This window comes from Ochotona curzoniae, unplaced genomic scaffold (genome assembly GCF_017591425.1).
Source record: "Ochotona curzoniae isolate NIBS_2020 unplaced genomic scaffold, NIBS_Ocur_1.0 contig_1014, whole genome shotgun sequence".
In the NCBI taxonomy this organism is placed as follows: Eukaryota; Metazoa; Chordata; class Mammalia; order Lagomorpha; family Ochotonidae; genus Ochotona; species Ochotona curzoniae.
Window position 1 is genome coordinate 36,248,328 of NW_024464920.1, and position 10,698 is coordinate 36,259,025.

A 10,698-nucleotide genomic window follows, 5' to 3' on the forward strand; every position below is an offset into this window, starting at 1 on the left:
GGAGGCCAGATGGGTTTGGGGCTGATTAGGGGTGAATTCAAAGTGTCTTTGCTTGAGACCCAGACGGCATTGCTCATACTGCAGCAGAACTCTTGGATGTGAGTGGGCATGTGGGACTTGCTGGATGGATTGTGCCCGAAGGGAGAGACTAGTGACCACGAACACTGCCCAGCGGTTTTCCTTAGATGCACAATGTGGGGTCATTTGCACCTTGGGGAATATAATCCTCTGTGACAATCACAGCCCATGTAGCCTAGCTACAGCCACAGGCCTCGACCACCATGTCGGGAATGTCTGTCTTGACAATGTTGCTGTCCCTGTCGTAGTATAGCAGGGACAGGGGCCGCCATGCTGTGGGCACACAGCATGAGCCTCTGCCAGCGGTGCCTGCCGCTGTGTTGGCCTTCAGCAGATTAAGCACTGCAGTGTGAAAGGAGGCAGTGATGCCAGGCATGCCTGCCACATGCAGTGGGCACTGTCCTGTGCAGAAGTTCATGAGGTAGCCCTCAGGTTGGATGATCCAGTCGTGCCAACCAATTTCACGGAAGTCCACAAAGAATGCTTGTCGACAGCACATCCTGGTCCCACCCTGGCAGTCGAGTCCTCGTCGCCGAATCCAGTGTCTGCCCTTGACTCTCACTCGGGCTGCCACAAAAGGCTTGTGAGCAGCCCCACCCAGGGTGATAGAGCCCTGAGCGACTTGGCCTTCAGGTATCAATTCCAGCGACAGGTGCCCTTGACTGCAAGCAGCCTGAGCCTCAGGTCCCAGCAGGAGCTGGTGCCAACCACTGGCACCAATTTCCATCAGGTGCTGGGTAGTCCAAGTGAGGTTGGTGTCTCGTAAGCTTAGCACAAATACCCTCATTCTTGGAGTCCTGGTGGTATTGGGAGGGAGCTGCACAAAGAACATGAGGCTGGCCTGCTGGACCTCCACGCCAGCCACTGTTTTGTTAGAGAAGCGGAAATCAAGACGAGTCTGGTTCATGTTGGACAGGCCTGTGGATACAACAAGCCTTGTCATTGCGGTTGTCCCCATGTCAGCCCTACCTACCACCCGCTCTGCATTTTCTGTGTTCTTTAACTCTTTCAGGCATTTGCTATATAGTTTGAATGGGTTCCCTAAAGTTTATAGGTTTGGAAACTGAATCCCTAGTGACGTGATGTCAGGAGGTGTTTGGGTCATGGGGATCCTTCCTTCATGAAAGAATGTGAATCCTCATCTCAGGAGTGAGTTCTTCAGAAAACAACAAGCCCTTCAAACCCCCTGCCCTTTGTCCTTCCACCATGGCCACTTGTCAGATGCTGGCGTCAAATCTTGGACTTCCCTGCCCCCAGAACCACAGGCTTACGAAGGCTTGTTCATTGTAACTGACTTGGTGTGGGGTTTGCTGTGACAGCTGCACAGAAAGGGCTTAGAAAGCCTTGTTGGCTACCTTTGCCTTTTAGAGACTTGCTCCTCTCATGCTTCCATGACGCAGTTAAGATTCTTCCTTGATTTTCCGTGCTGTCTTTCCTCTCTTTGACCAACCCTACTAGGCAAGAATTCTTTGCAATCATTTCTGAAATATTTTACTTATTTGAAAAGGAGTGAGAGAGACATCTCCCATTACAGGTTCATTCTCCCAAATGCCCACAACAGCTAAGGCTGGGAAAGGACAAATCAAGGAACCTGGAACTTGGGCCAGGTCTCCCATGAAGGTGGCAGAGACTTAACTTCTTGAGCTACCACTATTGCCTCTTAGGGTATGTGTTAGCAGGAAGCTAGAATCAGAAGCTGAAAAAGGACTCAAACCTGGGTCCTCTGACATAGGGTGGCATCTTATCTGCTGCATCAATTGCCACTCCAAGGTCTCTCTTTGGCCTTCATTTCCTTTTATTCTACACTGAGGGGAGCTCTTAGCAGCATTGATGATTGGCCAGCACCAGCTTTATGCTGATGATCCCTAAATCTGTGTATTTGGTCCAGATAGCTTTTTTTTTTTTTAGATTTAATTTTTATTGGAAAGTCAGATACACAGAGAGGAGGAGAGACAGAGAGGAAGATCCTCCACCGGCTTGTTTACTCCCCAAGTGGCTGCAGTGGCTAAAGCTGAGCCAATCTGAAGCCAGAAGCCAGGAACCTCTTCTGGGTCTCCCATGTAGATGCAGGGTCCCAAGGCTTTGGGCCGTCCTCTACTATCTTCCCAGTGTTGAATATCTCGACTGGACATACAAATTTTGTAGTCACTGTGCCTCAATCCTAAACTTCTAACTGCTTACTTCTGCAACATAAAAATTCTGTCAGCATATTAAAACCAGTCTGTCCCAACCCTCAAAACATTGTTTACCTTCCTACACATGTGCATGCACGCGCACACACACAGGTACATTCCTCTTTCTCAGGACTAGTAGTGAGTGCACATCTGGAACAGCAGCTGAAGTGGCCCTCTTGGGAACTCTTATCCCATATCAAGATCCCTGATTTTCTGTTTCTGATCCAGCTTCCTGCTGGTTTTCATCCTTGGAGGCAGCAGGTGCTGATTCCAGTCATTGGGTCCTTACCACTCCTGTGGAAGATGGGGTCTGAGTTGAGCTCCTCTTTCGGTGTGACCCAGCACTGGGGAAGTACATCAGTGAATTGAATATCTGTCTCTCTGCCTTTCATGCAGAATGGAAGACAAAAGTTGGTTGTACGCCTCCCCTGAACATCATCTCTAGAAACCCTGCTTGGGGCCCGGTGCGGTGGCGCAGTGGTTAAGGTCCTCGCCTTGCACGCCCGGGATCCCATATGGGCGCTGGTTCTATCCCCGGCAGCCCTGCTTCCCTTCCAGCTCCCTGCTTGTGGCCCGGGAAAGCAGTCGAGGACGGCCCAAAGCTTTGGGACCCTGCACCCGCGTGGGAGACCTGGAAGAGGCTCCTGGCTTCAGATCGGCATAGCATCGACTGTTGCGCTCACTTGGGGAGTGAATCATCGGACGGAAGATCTTCCTCTCTGTCTCTCCTCTCTGTATATCTGCCTTTCCAATAAAAAAATAATAAAAATAAATCTTAAAAAAAAAAAAGAAACCCTGCTTCACTCTTCATTCAGCATCTCATTGACACGGCTCTAAAAAGTCTGCATTTCTTTCTGTCTCCATCACTACTGCCTGATTTCACCTCACCATCTCTCATCTGCTCTACTGAGACATTTTCATTATATATTTTTTTATTCCTTCTACTGTAATGGCTCTTGTCAAAATCAGCCATATCTTACTTGACCTTGAAGCAGTGTTTGACAGAATTAAGCACTCCCTCCTTCTTAAATATTTCCATCTCTTGGTTTTAATGACATTGGCCAGTCCATCTTTGTCTCTTTTACTGACAGTTCTTCTCCCTTCGCCTGGCCTCTCAGTGTTGGAGGTCCCAAGTTCCCTTCTCTTCTCCAGCTGTACTCTCCCACGTTGAACTCATCAGTTCTCATGCCTTTCAATTTCATCTACATGATGGTAACTCTGAAAAACAAGTACACGTTCATATCCCTGGCCCTGACCTCTCCTTGGGCTCCCCACTGTATATCCAGTTACTCTTCTACTATTCTACTTGAATATCCAGTGATATCTCAAACTTTTCATGTTCTAAATTTATCTCCCCAACCCAAATCTGTTCCTCCTCCAACTTTATCCTTCCTTATAAATGTATTACTTTCACTACTTTCATCTCCTCCTTTGAAAAATTATCTCAAAGAACTATCAGCTCTACCTCCGATTCATAATATAATTTCTTTTCTTTCACCTCATCTACAACACATTAGTCTGACATACAACCTTGCTTTTGCAGGCCACAAATAAGGTACTGGATGGGAAATGGAGCAGCTAGGACACGAACTGGCACCCATATGGGATCCTGGGTGTGCAAGGTGAGGATTTAGCCACTGGGCCATTGTGCCGGGCCCAAACCAGGTACTCTTGAGACAGGATGTGAGTGTCCCAAGTTACAGCTTAGCCCCCGATATAACACCACCTGTTCTCAGCTTAATCTTTTTACTATATAAATCCGATCAGCTTTGTCTCCATGGCTTTAAGCCCTCTGATGGTTTCCCACTGATAACTGGATACAATTTGGCTCCCTAACATGAAAGACTTGTGTGCTGAGCCTGGCATGATAACCTATTGGCTAAGGTCCTAGCCTTGCACACGCCAGGATCTCATATGGGTACTGGTTCGAATCCTAGCAGCTCCACTTCCCATCCAGTTCCCTGCTTGTGGCCTGGGAGAGCAGTAGAGGATGGGCCAAAGCCTTGGGACCCTGTACCCATGTGGGAAACCCAGAAGAGGCTCCTAGCTCCTGGCTTTGGATTGGCTCAGCTCTGGCCATTGTGGCCACTTGGAGAGTGAACAAGCCGAGATCTTCCTCTCTGTCTCTCCTTCTCTGTGTGGATCTGACTTTCCAATGAAAATGAATAAAAACTTTTTATAAAGTCTACATTAAAATAGAATGTAGTAATTAGACAACAAAGGACCTAAGCACACATTTGTTGTGTTGGGTGCTCCACTGCTTAAGTAGAGCAGCTAGTATATGGACTGGTGCCCATATGGGATCCTGGAGGATATAAAGCACAGATTTAGCCACTAGGTTATCACGTCGGGACCCACCTTTTTTTTTTTTTTTAAAGATTAGTTATTGTTATTGGAAAGGCAGATTAGAGAGAGAGACAGTCAGACAGAAGTATTTTCCATCCACTGGTTTATTCTTCAAATGGCCGCAACAGCCAGAGCTGAGTCAGTCTGAAGCCAGGAGTTTCCTCTGGGTTTCCCACATGGGCACAGTGTTCCAAGGCTTTAGGCCGTCCTCAACTGCTTTTCTAGGCCACAAGCAGGGAGCTGAATGGGAAGTGGAGCAGCCAGGATTTGAATTGGCACCCATATGGGACACTGGCACCATAAGCAGAGGCTTAGCCTGCCACACCATGGCGCTAGCCCCAATAAATAAAAATTTAAAAGTAAAAATCCCACACGAGTGCACTTAAAACAGACTTAAAGTTATAAAAAACAACCACAATAAAATGTTCTGTGACACCCACATCTCACATCGGGCTTAGTTCCTAGCTTAGACTCCTGACTCCAGCTTCCTGCCAACACAGACCCTGGCACGCAGTGGTGATGGCTCAAATGATTGAATTTCTGCCATCCATGAGAGAGACCTGGATTGTGTCTCTGGCTCCTGGCTGTTGCAGGCATTTGGAGCGTGAATTAGTGGTTGAGAGCTTTCTTATCTTTCTGCCTTTCATATATATTTTAAAAAGAAAGAAACACAGGCAAGGCTAATAAATGATGAAAAGTCATTTAAACAAAGACTTTGGATAGCCTAGTCCCTCCTGAGAGCAGTTCCATGAATGACCCCAATCACTTTTCATGGAGAGAACTGTCTAAAGAAGACCACTCAAGTCATAATATTGTAAGAATGGAATTCTTACCTTAAGCATTTTTGTTTGGTATATATATATACATACATTTATTTATCTACAAATACATACATATACATTTCAGCTAGTTATTTGTTTTACTTGAAAGGTAGAGAGAAACAGAGATATTGACAATTCTTCTATTCATTGATTCACTCCCCAAATGTCTGCAACAGGGAGTGCCAGGCAAGGCTGAAGCCAGGAGCCCAGATCTCAATCCAGGATCCAAATCCTTGAGCCACTACTGGCTATATTCCATGGTGCACTTTGGCAGGAAGCTGAGATTGGAAGCAGAGCTGAGACTTAAACCAAGGTGCTCTGATAAGCCATGGGGCTATTTCAAAAGGAGTCTTCATTAGTGCGCTGCAGGCCTGTGGCTAGTGTTTCATTATAGATAACAGAAGAGGAAATTCGTATCAGAAGTAGGCTGCCACCACAACAGGGAAGGCAGCATTGGCAGCGGTTCTGGGCCTGAATAGCTGGCAAAGGTTAGGGCAGAGGAGAGATGGCTCGCAAAGGAAGCAAGCAGGGAGCCAACTGCCTCTGGAAGCAGGAGAAAGAGGGACCTGAGGGCTGTGTTGGCTATCGCCTGTGGTGATTCGGGAGCCAGAGAAGGTAGCTAACCAAGTTGTGAATGCAGCTAGAGCTCTTTCCTGGCGGAATGCTGGAAATGCCAATTGCCTTATTTTAGCTTCCTAGGGGAAGGCATTTCAGGAGAAAGATGAACTAAAAAAGGAATTGTTCAATTTTCAAGCAGAATTTAGAGGAAATATTTCTGAAAGGGCTTGCTAGGTTGAAAAATTTTAAAACTCCTTTTCATTCTTCCTCTCTCTCAAATCCAGGACATTGGCAGTGAAATACAACCTGGTTAGAGAGATCAAACCTGAAATCCATTTGTCATGATCAGGCAATTCATTGAGAGCTAAAATTTAGGGTGAGATTCTGGAGATACTCTCAACTAGACAAAGGGGTTTCTAAGAATCTTCAGGGTGCTGTCCCACATGCTGACTTGTAGCTTGAGGAAGGGTCTGTCTCATGGGGGGGCGGGTTCCTGCTGGTTAATAGACTGCAATGGATCATTCAGAAAGCCCATGAGGTTCTAAAGAGAATTCTCAAGTTGAGAACAGCACCAGTTTGAACACAAACATTTTTGGAAAGAAACCATTAAGACTGGAAAGATCATGGGTGTCCACTCTTTTTTTTTTTTTTTTAATTTTTTGGGCAGTGCAGGGGACAGGGGAAGAGGGCTGGAAGCATTCTAAGAAGTTTATTTACTCAAAGCCACAAATCATTTCTTACTTAAAAAGAAAAAAAAAATGTTGTCAGGAGGTAGAGAGGCGAGGGCTCAAGAGGGTGGGTCCAGATGCCTAGGAGAAAAGTGGTGAGCCATAGGAAAATACAACTCGGGAGAACGAGGCCCTAACCAGTGGATTCTGGATTTGGTGCAGAATGACAAACTTGCTGGATAGATGGCAGCATTTTTATGTATCAGCGACTACTCTGTTGACTCCTGTTCTTGCATACCCTGCTTTGAACAGGAATGTTTAATATGGATGGTTAACCTGTCCATCTTGCATTGTCTGCTACGTTATGGCAAGCAGAAAACTTCTATTTTTAGGAATTGATCAGAAGTATGTTGGTAAATGTTTGACAACTGGTCTAGGAGGTGAGATAGGGGAAGAAAATACTGAAGTCCAGTTTCAAGATACAAAATAAGTTCCTCATCTGTAATGTTTACCAGTTTTTGTAGTATCAATTTTCCCACCATGTCTGACTCAAGCTTCTAAGATGAGCAGAGCTGTGAAACGGAAGAGCTCCCACCTGCAGCCCAGGAAAATCTGTGGGTCGTGCAGGAAGAGCAGGAGATGAGGACAGGGAAATATCAATAGAAACAAAGCTCACCAATACCCCACTGCTCATTGGTCAGGCATGAGCTACTAGAAGAGCTGGAAGGTGAGAACCTGTGGGAAGATTGCAGGCTGGGTGGGAGGCCAGAGTCCCACGGTTTGGGGGCAGGAATCAGGACACATGTTGCGGAGGTAGTGTACCCTTTCCTAAAGGGATGAGATTCTGGGGAAGAGTTACAGACGGGGAACCCACCTGTCTCAGCAAAGCTGATGATCTCATACTCCTGTGCCCTGCTGTCCTCCAGAGGTGCATGCCATAGGGACTCCTGGAGGCGCTGGAGGGCAGTTCTCAGAGCCGCTCGGGACACTGGTCGCCTCAGGACCGGGCGCTGGCTGAGGTGCAGCTTGTTCAAGATGCTTCTCTTGGCCAGGTTGAGAAGCAAGTCCCGCTGGTTCTCAAGGTCCAAGGCAGGTCCCCCACAGGCTGGGCATTGATCGCCACTTCTGTGAGTGGCTGCTGTGGCCAGAGCCAGGCACAGAAAGATCAGGAACAATGACAAGCTCATGGCTGGGAGGGGGAAGTGTCTTCTTAAGTGACACAAACCCACAGTTCAGGGTCTTAACAGCAGTGATATCAACTCTGTTCTAGTTTTCAGGGGCCCTGGGAAGCAGTGTGTGTCCAGCTGGCATGACTTCTTAGCGGAGGGCATAGAGCAGCCAAACATCTGACATGTAAACGTTTCCAGTCACAGGTGGAATTTGGCAGAAAGTCAGTGAAAGTCCAGAGTGGAGGATGGGAGAAGAGATTGGTTGGTTTGGGGGAAAGAAATGTCCCTGGGTGAATGTTGGGAGACAGCTGCCATCCATGTGGGCTGCCAGGTCTGAGGACAAAGGTTAGAATTGAGATTCCTCCTCACATCACTGGCTGATGGGAAGCCTGGGGGCGGTGGTGGTGGTGATGGTCCAGGGAGCCAGAAGTTTTCAGCTGGTGATTACGGGGTCCTCTATGTCACTGTCACAAAGGTCATTGACAGTTGCATTTCTCCTTGCTCAGAGATTTTCAAACCCACCTCCCTCCTTCCTCCTCTCTGAGGCTGTCATTACAAGTCATCTTTGCTAATGACCCAAAGGCAGATGTACAGGGAGGAGGAGAGACAGAGAGGAAGATCTTTGTTCCATTGATTCACTCCCCAAGTGACCACAACAGCTGGTGTTGTGCTGATCCAAAGCCAAGAGCCAGGAACTTCTTTCCGGATCTCCCACGCGGGTGCAGGGTCCCAATGATCTGGGCTGTCCTCAACTGCTTTCCCAGGTCACAGGCAGGGAGCTGGATGGGGAGTGGAGCTGCCGGGATTAGAACCGGGGCCCATATGGGATCCCAGAGTGTTCAAGGTGAGGACCTTGACTGCTACGCTACTGCACTGGGCCCGAACCATTGGGTTTTGCCTAGCAGAGTTCAAAACCATCCATTCTGAAGGCACAGGGAAGGGAAGGACCTTGGTTTGTCTGCATCGTCACCGAAGCTGTGGATTGAGACGTGCTCACTGTTCTGAGTTTGTGACCAGGAGAAGATGCCTGAGACGTCTCAGCCTTCTGAGCTCTATCCAGCAAGGGCCCCAGGGGGTGAACCTTGATCCCAGCTTCAGCTCCCACAGCAGGACTTTCCCATGTGGGGAAGTGACAGGAACACAGGCTTGTCAGCCAATTTCTTTCTTTTTTTAAAAAATATTTATTTATTTATTGGAAAGTCAGATATACAGAAAGGAGGAGGGACAGAGAGGAAGATCTTCCGTCCGATGATTCACTCCCCAAGTGAGCTGATTTACTCCCCAAGTGAGCGCAACGGCCGGTGCTATGCCCATCCGAAGCCAGGATCCAGGAGCCTCCCCCAGGTCTCCCACACGTAGCTGCAGGGTCCCAAAGCTTTGGGCCGTCCTTGACTGCTTTCCCAGGCCACAAGCAGGGAGCTGGATGGGAAGTGGAGCTGCTGGGATTAGAACCAGCGCCCATATGGGATTCCGGCGCGTTCAAGGTGAGGACTTCAGCTGCTAAACCACGTCATTGGGCCCATGTCAGCCAGTTTCAATTAAGCTTCTGCCTCTTTCTCCTCCTAGCCTGGTGTCTTCCAGGGAAGTTCCTGGATTTGGTTTCTTCATTGTGGAAATGGGAAAATGACAGAACATTTACTAGAACTGTACCTTTCTAAAACTTGATTTTGGGGGGCGGGGGTTGCATTTTGAAACATGACTATTAGATTTTGAATATGGAATTACAGATTTGTAATGATTATTCATTCGGGGCTGTAAAGCACTTAGAATGATAACCAGCAGACAGTAAATGCTTAACAAAAGTTTATGTATGAGTCCTGCCCTCCAGTTTGAGGACAGGAGGCCCCTCATCTCCGCATGTGACCAAGAAGTTTGTCCAATAGTTGCCATTCTGGATTTCCTTTTTCTAGATGCTCTTAGTGACTTCTCTAGTGTAGTCACTTAGCAAATTGTCTCTGCCACAGGTCATTACTGCACAGGCACAGGGACCTGTAATCCAGGTGCTTGAACCTTATTTATTTATTTAGAGGGAGAGATGGACAGAGAAACAGAGAGGTGTCCTCTACCCACTGGTTCACTCCCCAAGTGTCCACAATGGTCAGGGCCAAGCCAGGCCAAAGCTAGATGCCAGGAACTTCATCTGGGTCTGCTATGTGAGTGTAGGGGTCCCCAAGAACCTGGACCATCTTCCGCTGCTTTTTCTAGCCATTAGCAGGGAGCTGAATTAGAAGTGGAGCAGTTGGGGCACAAACATGGGATGCTGGTGGTGCAGGTTGTCGTGCAGGCTGCAGTTTTGCTTGCTATGTCATGACAGCACCCCTTAAGCCTTATTTATTTTTTAATTAAAGATTTATTTTATTTTTATTAGGAAGGCAAATTAACAAAGATAAAGATCTTCTGGGCCCAACGCAATAGTGTAGTGGTTAAAGTCCTCACCTTGCATGCGCTGGGATCCCATATGGGCCCCGGTAGCCCTGCTTCCCATCCAACTCCCTGCCTGTGGCCTGGGAAAGCAGTCGAGGACAGCCCACAGCCTTGGGACCCTGCACCCACGTGAGAGACCCGGAAGAGGTTCCTAGCTCCTGGCTTTGGATCAGCGCAGCACCGGCTGTTGTTGTTCCTTGGGGAGTGAATCAATGGAACGAAGATCTTCCTCTCTGTCTCTCCTCCTTTCTGTATATCTGCCTTTCCAATAAAAAAAAAAAAAAAAAAAAAAGATCTTTGGTCCACTGGCTCATACCACAAGTGGCTGCAACAGCCAGAGCCAAGCCCATCTGAAGCCAGTAGCTTTTTCTGGGTCTCCCATATGCGTACAGGGTCCCAAGACTTGGGGCTGTCCTCTACTGCTTTCCCAGGCCACAAGAAGGGAGCTGTATGGGAAGTG

The 10,698-nt window shown here is 47.8% G+C and overlaps 1 protein-coding gene across 1 annotated transcript; it reads right to left on the minus strand.

Moving 5' to 3' along the window:
* Nucleotides 1-253: 253 nt before the first annotated feature.
* On the minus strand, nt 254-7,832 carry INHBC (inhibin subunit beta C). Its single transcript, XM_040990270.1, has 2 exons — nt 7,520-7,832; nt 254-996 (listed from the first exon to the last, which is right to left on the minus strand). Exons 1-2 carry the CDS (start codon nt 7,830-7,832, stop codon nt 254-256), a joined length of 1,056 nt encoding a protein of 351 aa, XP_040846204.1.
* Nucleotides 7,833-10,698: the final 2,866 nt, after the last annotated feature.

Coding starts and splice junctions, on each gene's coding strand:
- INHBC (XM_040990270.1), bottom strand. CDS start 7,832: ATGAGCTTGTCATTGTTCCTGATCTTTCTGTGCCTGGCTCTGGCCACA. Junction 997..7,519: donor CATCAGCTTTGCTGAGACAG/GTGGGTTCCCCG, acceptor TTGTATCCACAG/GCCTGTCCAACATGAACCAG.